This window comes from Perna viridis, chromosome 9 (genome assembly GCF_037379345.1).
Source record: "Perna viridis isolate PV_CMFRI_1.1 ecotype Kerala chromosome 9, ASM3737934v1, whole genome shotgun sequence".
NCBI classification, from domain to species: Eukaryota; Metazoa; Mollusca; class Bivalvia; order Mytilida; family Mytilidae; genus Perna; species Perna viridis.
The window spans coordinates 39,299,206-39,319,167 of record NC_142453.1 but is presented as its reverse complement, the minus strand read 5'-3'; the positions used below and the strand labels follow the sequence as shown (position 1 = coordinate 39,319,167).

The 19,962-nt window shown below is 32.7% G+C and overlaps 1 protein-coding gene across 1 annotated transcript; it reads left to right on the top strand.

The window, feature by feature from the left end:
• Positions 1 to 375: 375 nt before the first annotated feature.
• On the top strand, positions 376 to 11,107 carry LOC148608448 (leucine-rich repeat-containing protein 52-like). The gene is made up of 6 exons (XM_088546123.1): positions 376 to 974; positions 3,532 to 3,697; positions 7,876 to 7,947; positions 9,425 to 9,496; positions 10,074 to 10,145; positions 10,442 to 11,107. The coding sequence occupies exons 2-6, from the start codon at positions 3,540 to 3,542 to the stop codon at positions 10,515 to 10,517; spliced, it is 450 nt and encodes a 149-aa protein (XP_088402249.1). The 5' UTR covers positions 376 to 974; positions 3,532 to 3,539; the 3' UTR covers positions 10,518 to 11,107.
• The last annotated feature ends 8,855 nt before the right edge of the window (positions 11,108 to 19,962 follow it).

Genomic DNA, 19,962 nt, shown 5'->3' with positions numbered 1-19,962 from the left:
CAGACTATTGCATTATGTTTTTAAAGGCTGTCCTATTATACAATAATCTAATGTAGATTATAATTGGATTTGTCTTGTTTAATCAAATGCATATGCAGACAAACGTAATTCATGTAAAACAATTCAACTTGACACAACATGAAGTATCAATTCCCCCCTACCCGCATATTTGTGGTATTTTTGCATAAATTTAGATTACGTTAAAAACGCAACTATTCAATCTTTAATATTAAGTTGAGATGTCAAATGTTGATTTTGTCATATCTAACTTTAAATCATGAAGATGCATACGAGCATCACAATTATAAATTGGATATGGTCATAAACCGAAAATAGTATTATTATTATTCAAACATTAAAGATAATTTAATAAACTTATACATGTCGTAACACATGCCGGCTAAGAATGGGACAATGTCAGACCGTGGGTTACCAATTACCTGTTTGACTTGTCTTAGTGGTCTCTAATACAGAAATATGGATGAAAGACATATTTCAATGGTTATCCTGAAAGTGATTTGATTCAACTGTACCGCCAAAATATATATTTTGTGATATGAAAAAGGACAGTTAATCATGCATTTTCGCAAAAAAAAAAAAAAATACATGATTGATAATAGAAGACAGAAACAAATACTGCATATGATATTTACACATACTTATCATTAGATTTATTTATGTTTACTTGCAAGGGTTGTTAAAGAATGAAAAGTATATTATTGATCACGTGTGTTTTTCATGTTTTGAACGTTGGTTCAGAACATTTAAGGAACTACTCACATTCCTACTGTAAAAGTATTGAGAACTGTAATTTTTATTTTAAACAGACTAACAAAGCCTAATTTATTTAAAAAGCTGAGCACACCGAGGATATTGAATGATATTAAATCACATTGAGCAGCATTGGAGTAATGGCCGCAGTATTATATATCAGTAAAATTAGTTGGAAAAGTCAACCGGAATAATACATAGAGGTAAGCATGTTTATCATATTGTTTTCTTTTACCATATTTAACCATTTTCACCATATTTTATGTAGGACACGCATAACAAACATTTAGATGTAAGTTCCCAAAAGGATATGGGTCGTATCATATAGGTCATTTGAGAGTTTGTCTTTTTGCAAAATGCTGATACCTTTCCGTTTCGAAATCTATTTGAAGTCGTACTCATGTGCATTTCGTTCAAATTTGTTTATCTTTTAGTGATAAAACATAATTTCAAATTTCCAGCTTTCAAACTAGGGTATTTCAACAGGGTACAAATTTTCCATTTTCCCGTCCTACCACGACATTCCCTACTCTCGTAGGGATAATAGTCACATGTGGAAATTTAAAAATTTCGAAGGATCGTTAGGAACTCTCAGTGCTAGATTATTATCGGAATATAATAGCATCAATGCGTTGTCATTTTAAGATTGATCACCTTGACACAAATACGTAGTACTTGGCAGAAACAAATAGTGCTCTGGTTCTTCTTAGACCATTCCTTCACTCTTTTGAGGCTGACTTTATAGCTGATCTTACCCAAAGGGGAAGCATAGTTTTTTGCCAGATCCTTTAATCTCAAAATCTCATAAGCCTCATATTTTTGCTTATTCTCTGAGATCATTTGAAAGAGAAAACGTATGACCAAACTATTCTTTAATCGCGATGACCTCTAAAATTGTATCGTCAAGTTTCTTTTATCTGTGGTAACATCCCTTAGCACTTGCGTATGGAGTTTTCATGCATATCAGAACTCATACGTTATGTTCGAGTTTGCCGAAGTTACAGAGACTTCTAATGCTACGCTAGACTTCTTACAGTTTGGCTTAAGAATCGGAATGGCCGACCGTCTAAACATTAATAATTAATATTTCGTGAATTTATTGATTAAATGTAGTTAAGCATTTATACATAGACAGATGTGATATATTTGATGGTACACAAGTGTAAGTTAATTACTGTACATAAACCACCACGCATCTGTTTATAGATACGATTAGAAAAATATCATTGAGATACAAGTAAATTTATGTTTTTTTTAGTTAAGATAATTTGTGGGTAGCTTTGTAGTCAATGGAATCAGTACACATGATTATACCATTACTTGTCTGGATCTTACATGAAGTACACATTTCATGCCTTTTCAAAACGGACGTGGATCTGCTTGTGTAATCATGCTCAAAACTACAATCTTCATTATGTTTTAAATAAATCATCATGCAAAATACCTTTTGAGTGTTTCAAACCAGCTTTATTTTAACTAAATGAGACAAAAGTTTCAGAATTGACCTAACCGTATAGTACTACCTTAGCAACTCGGCGAGAGTTTCTAGAAAGGCGGAAGACGCTCATTCTGCCTGTGGACCTGGACCATGCTGTCAGGTTTTAGTGGAGTACTGGTTCATTTGAAATTCAATCACATTGCAAATGAGTAGAATCCGTTAGGCATCGGTTAACAATCAATTAATCAGGTAATACGTAAAATCTACTCTAACTTGTCACGCGGAAGAGGGGTGTACAAGGTAAAAAACATAAAAATGTTACTCTCACAAAAGTTTGGGACACCAGAGTAGATATACTTGTGTTATTTATTTGATATTCTTAGAATCCACATCAGATTCGCAGAACTTACTGATACAGAGAACATAATTTAAACTTATAGAAGGGTCTGAAAAAATTCCCAACGATGTTAGAACTGTCAAATTTGCGAAGAAAATCCTTTGTCGTTCCCTCCGCACTCGTACCGCTATGAAATCTATGGCAACACCACCTACACAAAGTCCAGCGGCCTATACCACTCGGCCAGCTAGGCTATATATAATATAGGTTTCGCTGGCCTGATCATTCCGCCTCGTAGGATTAATCTAGGGCTGTAACTTAGTACACGATGTATGGTAGTAAATGACAGTTCATCTAGGTGTTATTCGGTAGGATAGAGGATCAAATTAATGATACATGTCACAACAAATCCATATTATACCACGTTTCAGAATGTGACGACTCTAGTCGCTACACAGCTCCATCGGATCAAATTGATACATGGAAGATCATGTAAACTCATAAAAGGGTCTGACCCCGATGTTAGAACTGTCAAATTTGCGTTTGTTTATACATATTTACAACTTGTAAAAATAAAAGTAATTTAAGAGTAATTTAAATAATTTTTGGCATTATACGTTTTACGGGGATAACAATATATAACACTTGAATTGCCAAAATAGAAGGAAAACATTTCTGGATAGATTGTTTCAATTTTTCTACAATATCTAGAATAAAATAACTAAAATCACTAATTCCAAAACGTCCTCGTAATGCTAAAATATGAAGCAAGGATAGCATAACTACGACCCAGATCTAATAAAAAGTGATGTATACGTGCAAATAATAAATTGTAGTGTACAAATATTTAATATTCTAATCACGCAGCTGTTTTATCAACACATTTGAAGGTGTAAGCTCTACACCAAATGCCAAAGCGTGATAATGGTAAAATTAGTCATTTTTGTGTTAAAGTTTATCAAACATGATCCATTGCCTGTTTCAGAAAACATCATGAACATATACTTGTACATCTTGTTTATCTACACAATAAGTGTTAGAAGGTCTGTATCCTGTCCGTCAAACTGTGCCTGTTTTTCAACGCAGGTTACTTGCCGAGGAGGTGAACATAATACTATCCCACCCGACATACCAAGAGATACATATGATCTGTAAGTCTTTAAATGATACATAAAACAACCTGTTTTGAATTTGTTCATAACTGAAATATTTTGAGTGTGAAATTTCCTGTTTTTTCCTTTTATTTAAACAACTTCATTTAGATATAAAATTTCAATAATATTAAATTTTTATCAAAATTGTAAAAGAAATTCAAGCAATTGTAAGGAACTTTTACTACCTACAATATGCATTCAAAGTTATATAGATGTTTGACAATTATGTCAGGTATTATTTGTTGTTATCTTCTGCAAGGATCTGTCGGATTGTGATGGTGTATTTCGGGTTCACTATAGTACTGTACTATTAAAGTAATAGAAAATGTTAAATTGTAATTTTCAGTTTGCCAAAAGTTTTTTTTTCAATTCTTGTATTGTTTTCTTAGAACAAAATGCAATTAGTTGTGGTTATTTTAAATTGTGTGTTCCGCAACCGTATGCAACCTATATCCGATGACTTACGTTTTGTAAATTCACAAAGAAGATTTTCTGCATGTACATGTTATTTTCTTCAATTCTGATCCGCTGATTGCGCGGGAATCCCTCAGATAATATGCCTATCTTATTGATTGTTTCGTTAACATTAAGCTAAAAACAGAAAGTTGATTGTCTCTAATTTTTACTATTTAAATGATTCAAAATTCAGTGCGTGTGCTGCCAAGACAGATTAATTATACATAACATTTACATTATTCATGTGCATTTTATTATCCTTGTTAACATATATATATAAACTAGGATTGTAATAATGTGGTGTCCCCAGATGGGAATCTTAGCACACTCACATCTGGTATGGAAAGTGCCCAGACCAATTCAACAAAAGTACCCAATCACACGTTCAGTCTGCAGACAATCTATTCCAGTACAAAAATTCTGACTATTTCAAAATTATCAAACCATGTTCCATCACTTTAAATGATATATTTGACTCCAACGATGACGAACCACATTGTACCATATCAAAATGTGGTTTTAAAAATTGCAAAACATGCAGCATTCTTATAACCGACTCTTACTTCTCCAGTTCCCTTACAAACAAAACCTTCCATACAAGAAGTCAAGATGACTTAAGTTGCAAATCAACAAACTTAATTATGGATTAGAATGCAACTTATGTGGTTTAGTATATGTCGGAGAAACGGAAGAACGATAAAACAAAAGAATGTGCGGTCATCGTTCGGGAATTAACACCACCAAATTCCCGACAGTTTATCAACACTTTAATCAACAAGATCATTCAATCCTCTCTATGAAAGTTCGTATTTTAGAAAAAAATTACCATCCTACGAACAGTCCCGTTCTAAGTAAAAACTATCGTAGGGAAAGAGAGGAGTACTGGATACGCAGACTAAGTACTGCAATACCTTACGGATGCAATGACAATATCAAAAGTACAGGAAACCTTTCAAGCCAATATAACAATAGCATAAATGTGATGAATTTATTTGACAAAAAATCCAAGACGGGAAAGGAGTCATGGCCATCGCCATAATATGTCACCTACGTTACATGATGTCTTTATAGATGGTCCCCTTCCATTCATACAAACACCTCTTGGACTTCATCACTTTAGAACCCAAATTTATTCTATACCTCTCACTCTATTACACTTCTTTTACAAAACAAGTCTTGGCACTCCTGTTTCTGACCCCACCTCATCATTATACAGACTTGTTGCCATCATTTTGGATATTGATTTCCACAGATTCTTGAAATCTGTTTGTGTGAAAAGTCAAGATGAAAAAACAACGATCATTTCTTCCACTAACGTTTGTCAAGAAAGGTAATGATGCAATTAATTTGGCTAACATCCTCTATCACAAACACGTTACCAACAAAATTCCCCCATATTTCAAAGACAAATCCATACCAATTATTTCATATTTCTATACTTCACCCATTGCATCCAAAATGTTCAATTATAAAGCTATTGCAGAACCTCGAGAAGACTTCAAAGCTAAACCACCTGACTGTTCTTGCAAAAACTCTCAAATATAGTTTTCAAATATGGTCCTTCTGGTCACGCCTTTACGGGAGATTTAACCATCATCGAAAACGAATCTCTGCGTAATATCCTTTCTAAAGGTCCCAAGTACCGTGAACCACGCTCCAAAAATTGGAATTATAACTTTAAAGTTCTTATGGATGCCGTCGAGGACTATGCAAGAAAATGGATAAAACGAGAACAAGAAGACATTTATTCTCTGTCAGAGTGGTTAAAGGCCGTGGTGTCTTTAATTTTGAAACGCATGAAAGTTTTAAGTAGGTCGATGAGTGCCAAGGTTACATTGGTTTTCAAAGACCCCGATGTAGCAAAAACATTGTCTTCTATACATGACAAGTATGTTGTCGTACCAGCAGACAAAGCCAAAAACAACATTGTTTTTGTCTGCAAAACGTTTTACATCCAATGTTTATCATCAGAGATAGACGTAGAAAATAATAGCAGTGATATGACCTATACTGCTACCCCACTTTCCAAAGAAGAGATTGTGGAAAACCATAAATCTGTGCTATCCTCTTTTTGTCTCTCTACCAAGCACGATGATTGTGATTTATCGTGTATGTACTGGATTCCTAAACTCCACAAGAATACATACAAACAACGTTCCATAGCTGGATCTGCAAAATGTACAACCAAACCTCTTTCAAAACTTTTAACATTTATACTCATAACTGTCAAAGAGGGTCTGCAGTCCTACCATAACACTTGTTACTCCCGTAGTGGTGTTAATTCAATGTGGAACCTGAATAAATCGAAAAATCTTTTGGGGACAATCAGTTCAAGACTATTATCTGAATATAATAGCATTAAAACCTATGATTTCACAACACTGTATACTTCTGATCCCCATACTCAGTTAAAATCCCGACTTAAAAACATTATACATCGTTGTTTTTCCATTACAAGATGGTATACCTAGATACAAATATATAGTTCTTGGTAGAGATTCCTCATACTTTGTAAGAAATAATTCCAAGTCATCTTCCAAATATACAGAGGAAGATGTTTACAAAATGCTGGAATTTTTAATCGACAACATATTTGTCCAGTGTGGTGGACGTGTTTTTCAACAAACGGTCGGCATTCCAATGGGAACAATTGTGCTCCTTTACTTGCTGACCTATTCCTTCACTCTTATGAGGCTGACTTTATAGCTGATCTGATCCGAAAAAAGGAATATCGTTTGGCTATATCGTTTTATCTCAGTTTCCGCTATATAGATGACGTATTACCCTTTAACAATCCTTATTTCGTGGGTTTGATACATTGCACCTACTCCAAAGAACTTGAGATAAAGGATACTACAGACACTGTAAAGTCAGCCTCATATCTTGACCTACACTTAGAAATCGATGGTCAAGAAAAACTATTGACCAACCTTTTCGACAAACGTGATGACTTTTCATTCAGAATTTCAAATTTTATACTGTCTTTTGCATATAATTTTCCTCCTCCTCCATTTTACAGCGAATTTAATACGGTGTGTTGCAAATAATTTCCATCCTCATGCAACCTGTGTATAGAGGGTTCATATCACAGCTTATACGTTATGCCAGAGCTTGCCTTAACTACGCAGACTTTTTTGTATCCCGCAAGAATTCTAACAAATAGTCTTCTGGAACAGGGTTATGTTGGTATAAGGTTGAAGTCATCAATACAGCAGTTTTATGGTCGTCATCATGAACTCGTGGATCGTTACGATGTAGGCATCTGCGCCATGAAAACTGATTTGTTCAACGTGTCATAGTTTTCCTGACCTCTTTCGTCTAACCCGGACTTTTTATGAGCAACTCGGCGGGTGCTTCTAGAAAAGCAGAGGACGCTTACCCTACCGGTGCTCCTGGTCCATGCTCCCAGTTTTTAGTGTAGTCCGAGTAGCTCATTTGCTTTTGTTAATTTGTGTATATGGTTTTGGTTGCTTTGTGTTCTTTGTTGTGTATGTCTCTTTTCCATGTCTGGTCTTTGTCCATGGATAACATTCTTTTGATTATCATAACCTTGGTTCCCTTAATTACTCTTTCAAAGAACAAATGCAAAACTTTCTTAAAATCTCAAATTGATCATAGCATGCAAACATATTTCCATAAATGCCCGTTTAGTTTTCAGCATGTTCAGTTAGTATACATAAAACACAATTCAATACATGCTTTCTATATATTTATTTCAGAAACTTCAGGGACAACTATATGACATCAATAGACCAAAGTATTTGCAGTTTAATGCCAAATATAAGTCATCTGTAAGGATATCATTGAAATTAAATTTCTGTTTTTAATTTCGTTGTTTTCCCCCACCTTTCAATGATATCTTGGTATTAATACTAGCAGAATGTGTTATTTGTTAACGCGGTTTTGCTTGTTTGCGTGATCACAAGACATTCTAGTGACACGAGATATGAATTTGCGATATATATATGATTGGTTATTTTTTTGTAATACGATAATAACGCTTCCACAAATTGAAAGCAAATGAAGCTGCGACAATGTTACTTTTTATCAAAATATTTTTGAAGCTAGGAAATAATCGTCAGGCGTCCCACTCCTACTATTGGGAGTACGTCAACGTATAGTGTGTACTTTGTATGTATTACGTTGATTATTTTAAATTCTTTGTTATGTGTGTCTGTTTCCCTTGTCAGGATTTGTCCCTGGATTACATTCTTTTAATTTTAGCTAGAATCTGGGTTCCCTTGATTACTTTTTCGATTTGCTAAGCGTTTCATTGTTCATTGATATACGATAGAAAACAATCGTTCAATATCCATTCCGTGTTTTTGAGTTCAAATCATACGCCCTAAAATATAATTAAAAGGTCCACTCATGTACGAGAATATGTCATTAATAAAATATCATAAAACAGTCGGAATTTTTGTACCGTGATGGACATCTAAAAGTAGGCCTTACATAAGGGAAATGTTACTTCAAGATTTAAGTCATCACGACAAAAGTTTTATGATCATGAAATCGTGGATCATTATGGTATACCCATTTGCACCATGAAAACCGATATGTTCACCATGTTAAAGTATCTTTTCCTCCTTCGCCTACCCCGGACATGAAGTTTTATAGCAACTTGGCGGCTGTTTCTTGAAAACAACACTTTATCCGATCGGTGCACTAGGTCCATTCTATTCCCCTAGATTTTTAATGGAATCTGGGTTGCCCATTTACGTTTTGTCTTTGTACATGCTAACATAGTTATTTCATGTTTTTTGTTGTTTGCGTCTATTTTCCCTGTATAGTCATCATCCTTGAAAAATATTCTTTTGATTATCGCTCGAATCTTGGTTTCTTTCTTTGTTTCCTCTTTCTCTAACTCTTATAAGATTTTTTATTCTTGTAATTCCCAGTCGTTCGTGAATGATTTTAGGGTTTACTAATGTAATAAATAAATGAAATAATAAAATTGAATACGCATTTCGTAATTTGTGATACCGAGAAATACATGGCCGATATGAGTTTTCGAAAAACAAACTTTTATTGATAAAAAAATTTACCTGTAATTTAACTTCATCGACGACGTTTAAAAACGTAACATGGTGCGTCCATTTGTCTGTACCAGAGTGCGTATGTTTCTACACAATTTGCATAATACAATAACAGAAACAGAAAACGTTGGACACAGTGTCAAATTTAATTATGTTTTTTGCCCGACTTAAATGAATGGATCGATATGGTTTCTTGTAATTTGAAATGCTGTTCTTGTCTTATAAACAGAGATTTAGCTAACAATCGTTTCGTTAATGTAACGCCTTATGCATTGACTGGATGTACACAGTTATACTTCCTGTAAGTATATTCTTTGATTTATTTAGATTTGGTTCGCTAAACCGTGGAAAATTGATCATTAATGTCAAAAGGAAATACCAATTTAAACCAAAAGATTTAGCATGCTTTCAGTACAACTAAGATAATTTCAATTACTATCTCCTGCCAATATGAACTTTACAAGGAATGTTGAATTTGGATATTTTAAAATCGACGTGAAACCTGTATGTGCGTTTGTTAAGTTCTAAATATTCACAAACACTAGACAAGTTTAATTAACTATTCATTGATATTCAGATGACCTAAAGGACAGATGCTCATACAGATACATACATGAATAATTCAATCTTAAACCCGTAATTACATGTTTTACAAATATTTAACTACACAATTTGATTATCAGTTGGAAAGATTGAATAACCAAAATATGATGTGGACAGAAGGAACATCTTTATTAAATCGTGCATGAGTTAAATATTAAAGCGTTCTTGGCATGCATAATGATATTTTGAATTATCGAAATGAAATACAAGGGACAAATCAATAAATCACTGCTGCAAATCTATATAACAAACTATTTTATTATATTATGTTGCAGTAATCTAATGTACAACGATATTGTTATAATAGATTCGTATGGCTTTGCTAATCTAACAGAACTGAAAACTTTGTAAGTAACAACAATAAAAGCGATTTATCCATATTGTAGTGAATTAGATTATAATTTATATTTTGTTTATAATCGTACACCACTTCGTTGACTGTCTGCAGATTTACATCCAATAGATCAAAGATTTAAACATATAAATGTACTTCGATATAGTTGTTTATATAATAGATTGAATTTTTTGTATCATTATCGTTAAAACGGTAAATGTTTAATGGGTTTTGATGCTATGTTTACCTGATAATTCATATCAGTATACAAGTTTCTAACATATGCAACGTAAACAACTCTTTTTTTAGGATTATTTCGTATAACCGAATTGCCAGTTTAGAGGTCAACGCGTTTTACAATCTTCCAAGACTAGAATATCTGTAAGTACTTATCAAAATATACCTCTAACACAACTCCAGGTGGTAGAGTACTAGTAGTGGAAACAAAATACCACTCAGGCATCAAACGTAAAGCATGTCATTCAACCCCCCCCCCCCCCCAAAAAAAAAAAAAAAAAAAGAAGACAAATCCCACCAAAAATGATAAATGAACAAGAGCTTGAGTAGACGAAATGTTGGCATAAAAAATAGTAAACAAAACAAATCGCCTAATTTGTTCATTTTCATTTAGGGTTTCTTTGTCACATATGAGTTACAAAACCAAATATTTGTATGAGATTTGGATTTTCATTCTTGTCTGTATAAATGGTCATTTGTCAATTAAACAAATACATACATTACGAAAAAAAACACTAAAAACAAACAAAACAAACAAACAAAAACAAACAAACAAACAAAAAACAAAACAAAACAAAATCAAAACAAAAACAACAAACCACAAGCAGCAAATAAGGTATTTCAAGTATTGTATTGTTTTACATTCAATTACCCTTGAATGTAAAACAAAATAAATTAAAAAATCAGTATATAACATGCACAATATAAGCATGTTTTTTTGCTCGTCCACATTGCAAAATTTCCCTTTCTAACACCTTTCCTGTCATTTGTGGCAACATCCCTTCAGTACCTGCATATGGACAGTTCATATAAAAACTCATGCGTAATGCCAGAGCTTGCCGAAACAACGCAGACTTTTTGTATCGCTCAAGAACTCAAACAAATAGGTTTATGAAACAGTCATCAATACAGAAGTTTTATGGTCGTCATCATGAAATCGTAGATCATTATAGTATATCCATTTGCACTATGACAACTGATTTATTCAACGGGTCATAGTATTCCTTTCCTCGTTTGTCTACCCCGGACTTGACTTTTTATGAGCAACTTGGCTTCGGCGGGTGTTTCTAGAAAAGCATAGGACGCTTACCCTACCGGTGCACCTGGTCCATGCTCCCAGTTTTTTAGTGGAGTCCGAGTAGCTCATTTGCTTTTGTTACTTTGTATGTATGATTTTAGTTACTTTATGTTCTCTGTCTCTGTCTCAACACACAGTAAAGTATAATAACTTTCATGAATGTGACTGAATTTTTGTTGTGTATGTACGCTTGGTTTTTTCCTTCAATAATGTCATACATGTTCATGTTGTACATGCATTATTATGATCTGCATCAATAAAAAAAGTTTTCACAGTTGAAATAATGTCTTTCCCATTTATAATAGAGAAACTCTCATTATGAAAATTATTTAGTTTTTTGAGTTGATGTAAAGTCATACTCCTATTACATGTATTGCAGATCATACTACAGACTAGTAATACTTTGAAAAAAGCTCACTTGTTGGTCGAAATGCGAAATGAAACATTTAAATATGACGAAGAATTAGTGGAAACTTCATTAATTCACTTATTAGTTTTCTGAGGAGTAGTGAATGGACCGACACACAGAATGATCAATATATATGTACATGTATACTCATGCTTTTCAAAGGGGGATAATAAAACAGACCTACACTGTCTGTAATACTACCTGTTGTTAATGTATTATTTAAATTTTGATTCTTAAGTTTTTTTCAAGTCATAGAAATTTACAGTTAACAAATTTTTAGTTACATAATATACAGTGTATTATGCTAGTTCACAAATCTCACTCAGTTCTTCACTTTTCTTGGTTTTCATAGACAATTCCACTCTGTTTGTTTTGGACTTAACTGGAAGTCTCCATCATCTTCACTTCCTGCAAAAAATCTAATCATTTGGGAAAATGTTTGTCTCCCACAATTATCACAGCCATCGATAATTTGTAATAAATAATTTGAAAGAATTTGCTGACAACCAGAGGTTTCTCTTTCCTCAAATACATATTCATGTACATCACAAACTGTTTAACATCATTGTCTGATAAGGGCCCATCTAGTTATGTTTTTGTTTTCTGTAAATTATAATTACTCTCATTAGATTGATTGTTCAATACCTTTGACTGGTTATAGGTTATTGAGTCTACACACGGTACTTGCCAAAAACTGTATATGTATATTGCAACCTCTATAGTGCTAGTTGCTACATAGTAGAAAAGTTTTCGGCCATCACTGTGTTTTTTCAAGAGGACACTACTTTCTGAATGACTTTTCACAGCTAGATTCTGAGCAATTAAACCTCCATTTTTAATAATACATTTCTCTTGAGATGTGCATTTCATACATTTCACATGATTCTTTTTAAACCTGAAATGTAGAGACCAAATAATAATCAATGCAAATAATTTCGCTTATAAGCAACATACTAAAAAAAAAAAAAAAAAAAAAAAACAACATATCCCTCTTTTAATGAATACTGCTATCTAGTTTATAATATAAAAAATACTATTTTAATACATTTTGTATTGATAAGCAGTCTTTGACACAAATGCCAAGGGTTTTCAGTACAATATGGACCATTAGGTCTGTGATTTGTACACTAAACTGCATCATATTGATAAACATGTTTACTATCAATACGCCTATATTAAGTGAACATTCAGTAAAATACAACTTCTACTACATTGTATGATGTCTTAAATTAAGAGGCTAATTCTTATTCAAATATCGTCTTAATTTATTGACAAATTATAAATAATTCAAGGGATTTTATTTTGGTTAACTCCTAGTTATTATTAACACTGAGATTCATTTTTATATGCATGCATGGCATGGGTGTAGCATAATGCTCAGTTTGTTGTATACTTGCATTTGTCTTTTTTGGGCAAGTCCATGGCATGCTGTTGTTGTGGGAATTCTTGCAACACTCAATGTAGACCCATATTGACATTTTTCTCTCATTTGTTTTTATTATTTATGGTTGATATGCTACAGAGTATGATGCAATGTAGCTTATGATAACAGCTAATAATAATCATTTTGTGTAATTATAAAAAAAAAAAAGATAAAAAATTTATGGTTTACGTCATGAAAATAAAATAAGTCAAAGGGATATCGACTTATCAAAAACTATTGTGGAATTTTAAATCGGGGCAGTTTTAGGCCGGGGCGTGGCGGGCATGCGGACCCCTAAAATTGTCAAAGCATGGGTTGTCAGATCTAGGCGGTTTTAAGTTGAAACTTTAATTTCTCGCTAGTTTTACCACAAAAGATATCTATTTTACAACCACTCTAGAAGAATATTTCAAAAATATAACCTAATAAAAAAAAACTGTGCGCCCCCCTTAACCTAAATCCTGGATCCGTCCCTGTACATCATTATAAACATGCAAGGATTTCATTAAATAATTCTCTTGAATATGATATGACCAATTTAATATCACCTCATTTTAGTACAGGATAGTTTCTTGAAATACTAAACAACTGCAGAAATTATGTGAAAATGCAATTGAGAACAAAGGTGCAAGTGACATATTTTTCATGACCTTCATTTGTACATGTAAATAAACAACCCTCACCCTTTCATGGGTGTGGCAGTTTATGGCTTTGATCCTTGGCTGGGACATATAAGAATATAAAACTGGTAGTCATGCACTGCTTCTCTACATAGCATGTGCCATATGAGAGATTGAATTATAAATGGTTGAGATGGAATCAGAAAAATGAGTCTGACTGCCTACCTACAGGCTGTTACTACTGTCAGGTCAAGCACCAGGCAAGGTCAACTTGAATGGTCAAACATTATCTTCCTGAAATGCATGACAAAATGGAGGATAAGTTCAAGTGACAGGTGAATATCAAAATGTAGCCATCAATTTCAATATGCCTTGAAAACACAGGCCCCCATTTCAGACAGAGGCTTCTCTCTACGTACCACCACTCTTGTCTGGTAATGATGTTCTGTGCTTTAATATTATGATTTTTAGCCCATCACGACATAATCATGTAGAATATAATTTGCTACATTGTATCTAAGACTTTGAAAATCATACCTTTTTAAACAAATTCATAGAGGATGAAGTCCCAAAAATGGTACTTAATAGCAATAGAATACTGAATACAATATCCAGTGGACATTATGTCATTGACTGTCATACCTGGCTCCATTGAGTGTGGTGCTGCAAAATCATAGCAACGTTCTGCCATTTTTTTTATATTTAGTTATTTAGTTACGGTCACAACTAATAAATGTAAAAAAATAAAAAATGAGCAACCTCAACGGATACATGTTTGCAGCTAGGGACTGATACAATTTTAACTTACAAAATTTTACCAAATGGTGTAATTTGTGATGAAAAATAAATTGAAGATGATGTAAGAGTGATCAAGGGAACCAAGGTTATAGTAGTAATCAAAATAATGTAATCCAGGGACAAAGACCAGACAAGGAAAACAGACATACACAACAAAGAACATAAAGTAACTGAAATCATACATACAAAGTAACAAAAGTAAACGAGCAACTCGGACTCCACTAAAAATTGGGAACATGGACCAAGTGCACCGGTAGGGTAAGCGTCCTGTGTTTGTCTAGAAATACCCGCCGAGTTGCTCATAAAAGTCAAGTCCAGGGTAGACAAAGGAGGAAAGGAAAACTATGAACCGTTGAATAAATCAGTTTTCATGGCGCCGATGAATACATGAGTTCATGATGAATACATCATTATTTTAAAATTTCAATTGACTATACTTCATGCTCTTATAGGTTACATCTGTCTCATAGTATACATGTATATGTAATTTTATTTACCAGAATCAACTCGTACAATATGCCAGTGGTGGCACAAGTTCTTCCCTGGTCTGATTTCTCCTTCTGACAGTGCAGATTTTTTATGTTTATGGCTGACCTTAAAACCAATAACATCTTTCTGGAAATCAAATTGGCTCTTTCGTAAAAAAGTACACGTATGATTATAATTTCTGGTACAATTACATGTGCATGGACTGGAAATATTTTACACTTTCCTTTTGAGTGTCTGTCCTGCGTGTACAAATTATTTTCTGCTCTCTAAAACGCGAAACAGATGAAAAGATCCAAAAGATGAATAAAACTTCTTAGTGTAATGGTGGCTGCCATTTTGCAATGAACTATTTTACCTCACAATTGATTGCAATGTAAATTTAGGGATTTTTCAACGGTCATTTATTTCTAAACCGGCGAAATCCCAGATATGCCAATTGGCATATATAGAGAGGAAAAGTTGGTTTAACCAAACCAGTAGATTTCCCAAAAAACCATGCGTCCATTCTATGCTTTTATACTCAGTAAAGTTGACACTAATTGAACCATAGCTGATATGACGTCATTTCGCGTCGTTGCCATAGCAACATGTCAAAAAAATGTTTCAAATAAATGTAACTCATACTAGATTTTTATCATTACAATCACAAATCTAATTTTTTTTCATTTCATATTGTCATTTTTGGCAAATGTTTTTTACTCATTTTTTATGCGTTTCAATCCCCCCTTTCAAAATTATAACAAATAAACAGAAGACAACAGGGCATGTATTTGTATTCCTTTAAAACACATTTACCTATTAAATCTATTACAATAATGGGGTTTGCGAATACTGCAGAAATTAATATTTTTTAATATTACCTGGTTTTCTCGTAGAATGACAGTTAAATGAAAATACAACATAAATCGGTAGGATTTATAGTGAAAAAAGAAAGAAACTGAAACATCCAATACAATAAAGTAACTAACACATATAGATGTAAGAGATTTACCTCTTGAAAATACATCGCCACATTCGACTACGGGATGACAATGATTTTCTCGGGGTAACACTGCTGTATTATCATCTTAGCTATATATTATTTATTTACTGTCACATATTCCCCGTTCAACGTTCTGCAGTCTTCTTTATCTATAAACTACTTATCCCATTTAGATAAAAAAAAAAAAAAAAGAACAAACTAGAATACTTATACAATTTTAAAAATGTCCCACTGCATTTTCAAGTCTTAGAAAACAACGCTTATTTTTGCATGCATGCATGTTCTAATGTTATTCATATGTACAGGTGAATTAATATATTTAAGAACAATTTGACTGTTATAGTATAAATGTTATATTTTTGTTTGTTCATCCTGGTTCATGTCTTAACACACCTGTATTATAGTTACAAAATACGCATCTTTGTTTCCTTATGAGGGCTCGTGTAAAAAATATTCATATTGTTTTTCAGAAACCTATTTGGAAACCAGTTGTCTTGTGATTGTAAGCTCATTCCTTTCTATACCTGGGTTATGCAATCGCCGGCAGCTGTTCGGAATGTTCGATGTGACGATGGGAGAGTCTTAAAAAACCTAAACCAATCAGACTTATGCAATTGTAGGTATATGTGTATGGTCGTGGTAAATACATTTATATGGAAAGATCTTTACTAAAAATATGATTAAATTTCACATGAAAAGGAAAGGAACGATTCGAATATGCACCTACAATAGTTGATGACCAAATCACTAAAATAATAAGTGTCAATTACAAGAGTAGTCCATTTTGATAAATCCAGGTTTCATGTAAGTTGTGGTATTGATCGAGTTTGTCAGAGTAAGAATTTAATCAGTAATATCAATTAAAAGAACCAGTGTTCGCAACAATTTAGTTATAACAGAAAACTGTATAGCATGATATCGTGTTTTTTTGTATGTTCAATGACACAAATTCAACTATATTTCAACATTGTATAGACATTTATGTCTTTAAACAATTTCAGCTTTTTTTTGTAATTTTGTTTTGTTTATTGTTGTTGTCCTTTGTTGTTTTTTGTAACATTATAGAGTTTTACTCATCATACGCTTATATGCTTTAAAGTGAATTGCATGTTTTACAGCTTGTATGCTTCTAAATATAGTAATATAGTAAATTATTTGTTGATACATACCCGTTCGATATTACTATTAAGAGCAAATTTAAATCGTTGATTACCACGACAGAAAATCTCCTATAACTTATGTTCAATGATGAAAGGAATGAGCCCGACATAGCCTTTAGCATTATAAAAAGAAAAAAAGGTTAATAAAAAATTCAGAAATAACTTTTGAAAGCACTGGATTTAAGGTATACGTCAGTGCATTTATTACTCTTTATCAAATTCGTTTTTTTCATCGTATGTTATTTGAATATACCTTAATTTCAGGTAATTGATTTGAACATTTAATATGCAGTTATTTTGTAGATAACATAAAATGTAGTTAAGTATCCTGCATAACTTGTTGGTAATAGCCATAGACTAGTATTGTTGATTTTGAAAACGTTCAGGGTTTTTTTTTCGAAAGTAATTAGAAAAAGAAAGAATAATCAAGGGAACCAAGGTTATAGCGGGAATCAAAAGAATGTAATCCAGGGACAAGGACCAGACACGGAAAATAGACATACACAACAGAGAACACAAAGTAACTAAAATCATACATAAAAAGTAACAAAAGTAAATAATAATGTGACCTAGTAACACACCTTAATTGTTTGTAATAAACACACAAAAGACACCATATTAAATTTTATACGTCTACTATTTGAAATGTGATACATGGGGAAAAAGACGGACTGTAGATTGACATTAGAAGCGGAAAACAAAACTGCTCATAATACATATGGGTAAGCTTTCAAATATAAATGAAAATGCCTTTTATGATATAGGAATGGATATATCGATGTGGCATATCTAAATAAACTCAATATATATCGCGCATAAAATTACTGCTTACCGATATCAATATTATTTACATAACTTACATGTGGCAGTTTTAAAGCAGCAATGATCTTAAGAAAGATCTATAGTTTATAGTTTCATTTGACAACAAAGAAATACTATAGGAGCAATTTCCGAAAATATCGGTTCTATTCCAGAATAAATATACTTTCTCCTAAAGTACAAGAACGTTTTGTGAAGTAGTGTTTTTTAATAAATTAGTGAACATCTATAATTATATTATAAAAAAAAGCTTTCACTAAAACAAAATAAGCGAGTTATCAAATGTGAACCGTACATAAGTTTACCGAAGAAAAAACAATTATGAAGTCAATCTTTTTGTAATGTGTTTATTAACCTTGGTGTTTTCAATTCTTTTCATTTCGAGCAACAGCAAATTGCACCAGGTTAAACCATCGATAAAGATATAGTCTTTGTACATCTGTTAAACTGAAAGTCGCAAGTGATATATGTTTTCTCTCTTTTCTGGAAATGATTTGTATAATTCGTCTTTTAACAGGAACAGTAATAGATATGCCATCTATTTTTTAAATCTTAACCCATACTGAAAATTATGACACTGCCATTCTTATGTGTTTCTTTATATCAGGTATTTATTGCTAACCTGTAGTCTGATGAGTACATTTTCTATTTGACCATCTATACCACATTTATGGAATAATGACATAAAGCTTGTATCGTAGGTGTATTATATATATGTTTTTTTCTTGTCCACCTCCAGTATGTTGGTATTAATAACAATCTTTGTGTCAATCCTTACATTGTCTCTCTCAAAACATAGGTCCACTATAAAATGAAACTAAAGATTCATCCACTTACAAAGAAATGTCTTACAATAATAACAATAATAATAATCATAATAATAATAATACGCTCCCGAAGGGAACGTTTATGGTTGTATTATCAACTTGGTTCTGTATACATATGGGAAGAAAAAAACATCAATATCCGGTTTGTGCCTCCATTTTCAGGAGCTGAAAAACATCATAATGGCAGCTTCATTTGCGTAAACTTGTGTGTGTGCGATTGAAAGCCAAACCAGTCTCGGAAAATATTTGCTAGTTTCGATAATTAAATACAAATCGAATCATAGCTTTTCCACGATAGGGTTGGCCTTATAGTATGCAGAATGGCGCCTAGATGTTTACGAAAATTACGTATTACCCATAATTCTCGGGGCATAAATATTGCGAAACGAAAACGAACCAAAACGAAACGAAAGTAATCGCTAAAAGAAAGAATCGAAACGAATCAATTCGATAAAATGGATCAAATCGAAATAAAAACATAATGAAACGATATAAATCGAAACAGAATGAAGCGAAACTAAATTGAGCAAAAGAAAAATTTTAAATTACAAGAACCATAATGTTTATCCGTGCCGGACAATTCGACCCAAAGGCATTTCGGACCATGAAAACCAAAAATTACTTTTGAATGCCGGACATTTCGGCCAATAGACATATCAGACCATGACAATAAGTATAATGTGTTAGGACATATATCATTACAAAAATTAACATATTTGAAGGTTATAAATATAATATATCAAATCTGAGGACAGAGCTGATAAAAATTATCAAGGTTGTTTTTAATAAATGTTTCTTCGGGAGCCTTACAAGGTTTCAACTTCATCATATTAATAACAATAATAATAATGATAATAATAAATAAACATAAACATAAAACCTAAGATATAGTGCTAAGCATTAAAAAAAATATAGAATTACTTTATTATTCTAACTTCACCTTTACTGTAAATATTTGAAACTATTGACTAAATACATGCATTGGACA

Coding starts and splice junctions, on each gene's coding strand:
- LOC148608448 (XM_088546123.1), top strand. CDS start 3,540: ATGAACATATACTTGTACATCTTGTTTATCTACACAATAAGTGTTAGA. Junction 3,698..7,875: donor CCAAGAGATACATATGATCT/GTAAGTCTTTAA, acceptor TATTTATTTCAG/AAACTTCAGGGACAACTATA. Junction 10,146..10,441: donor CTAACAGAACTGAAAACTTT/GTAAGTAACAAC, acceptor CTCTTTTTTTAG/GATTATTTCGTATAACCGAA.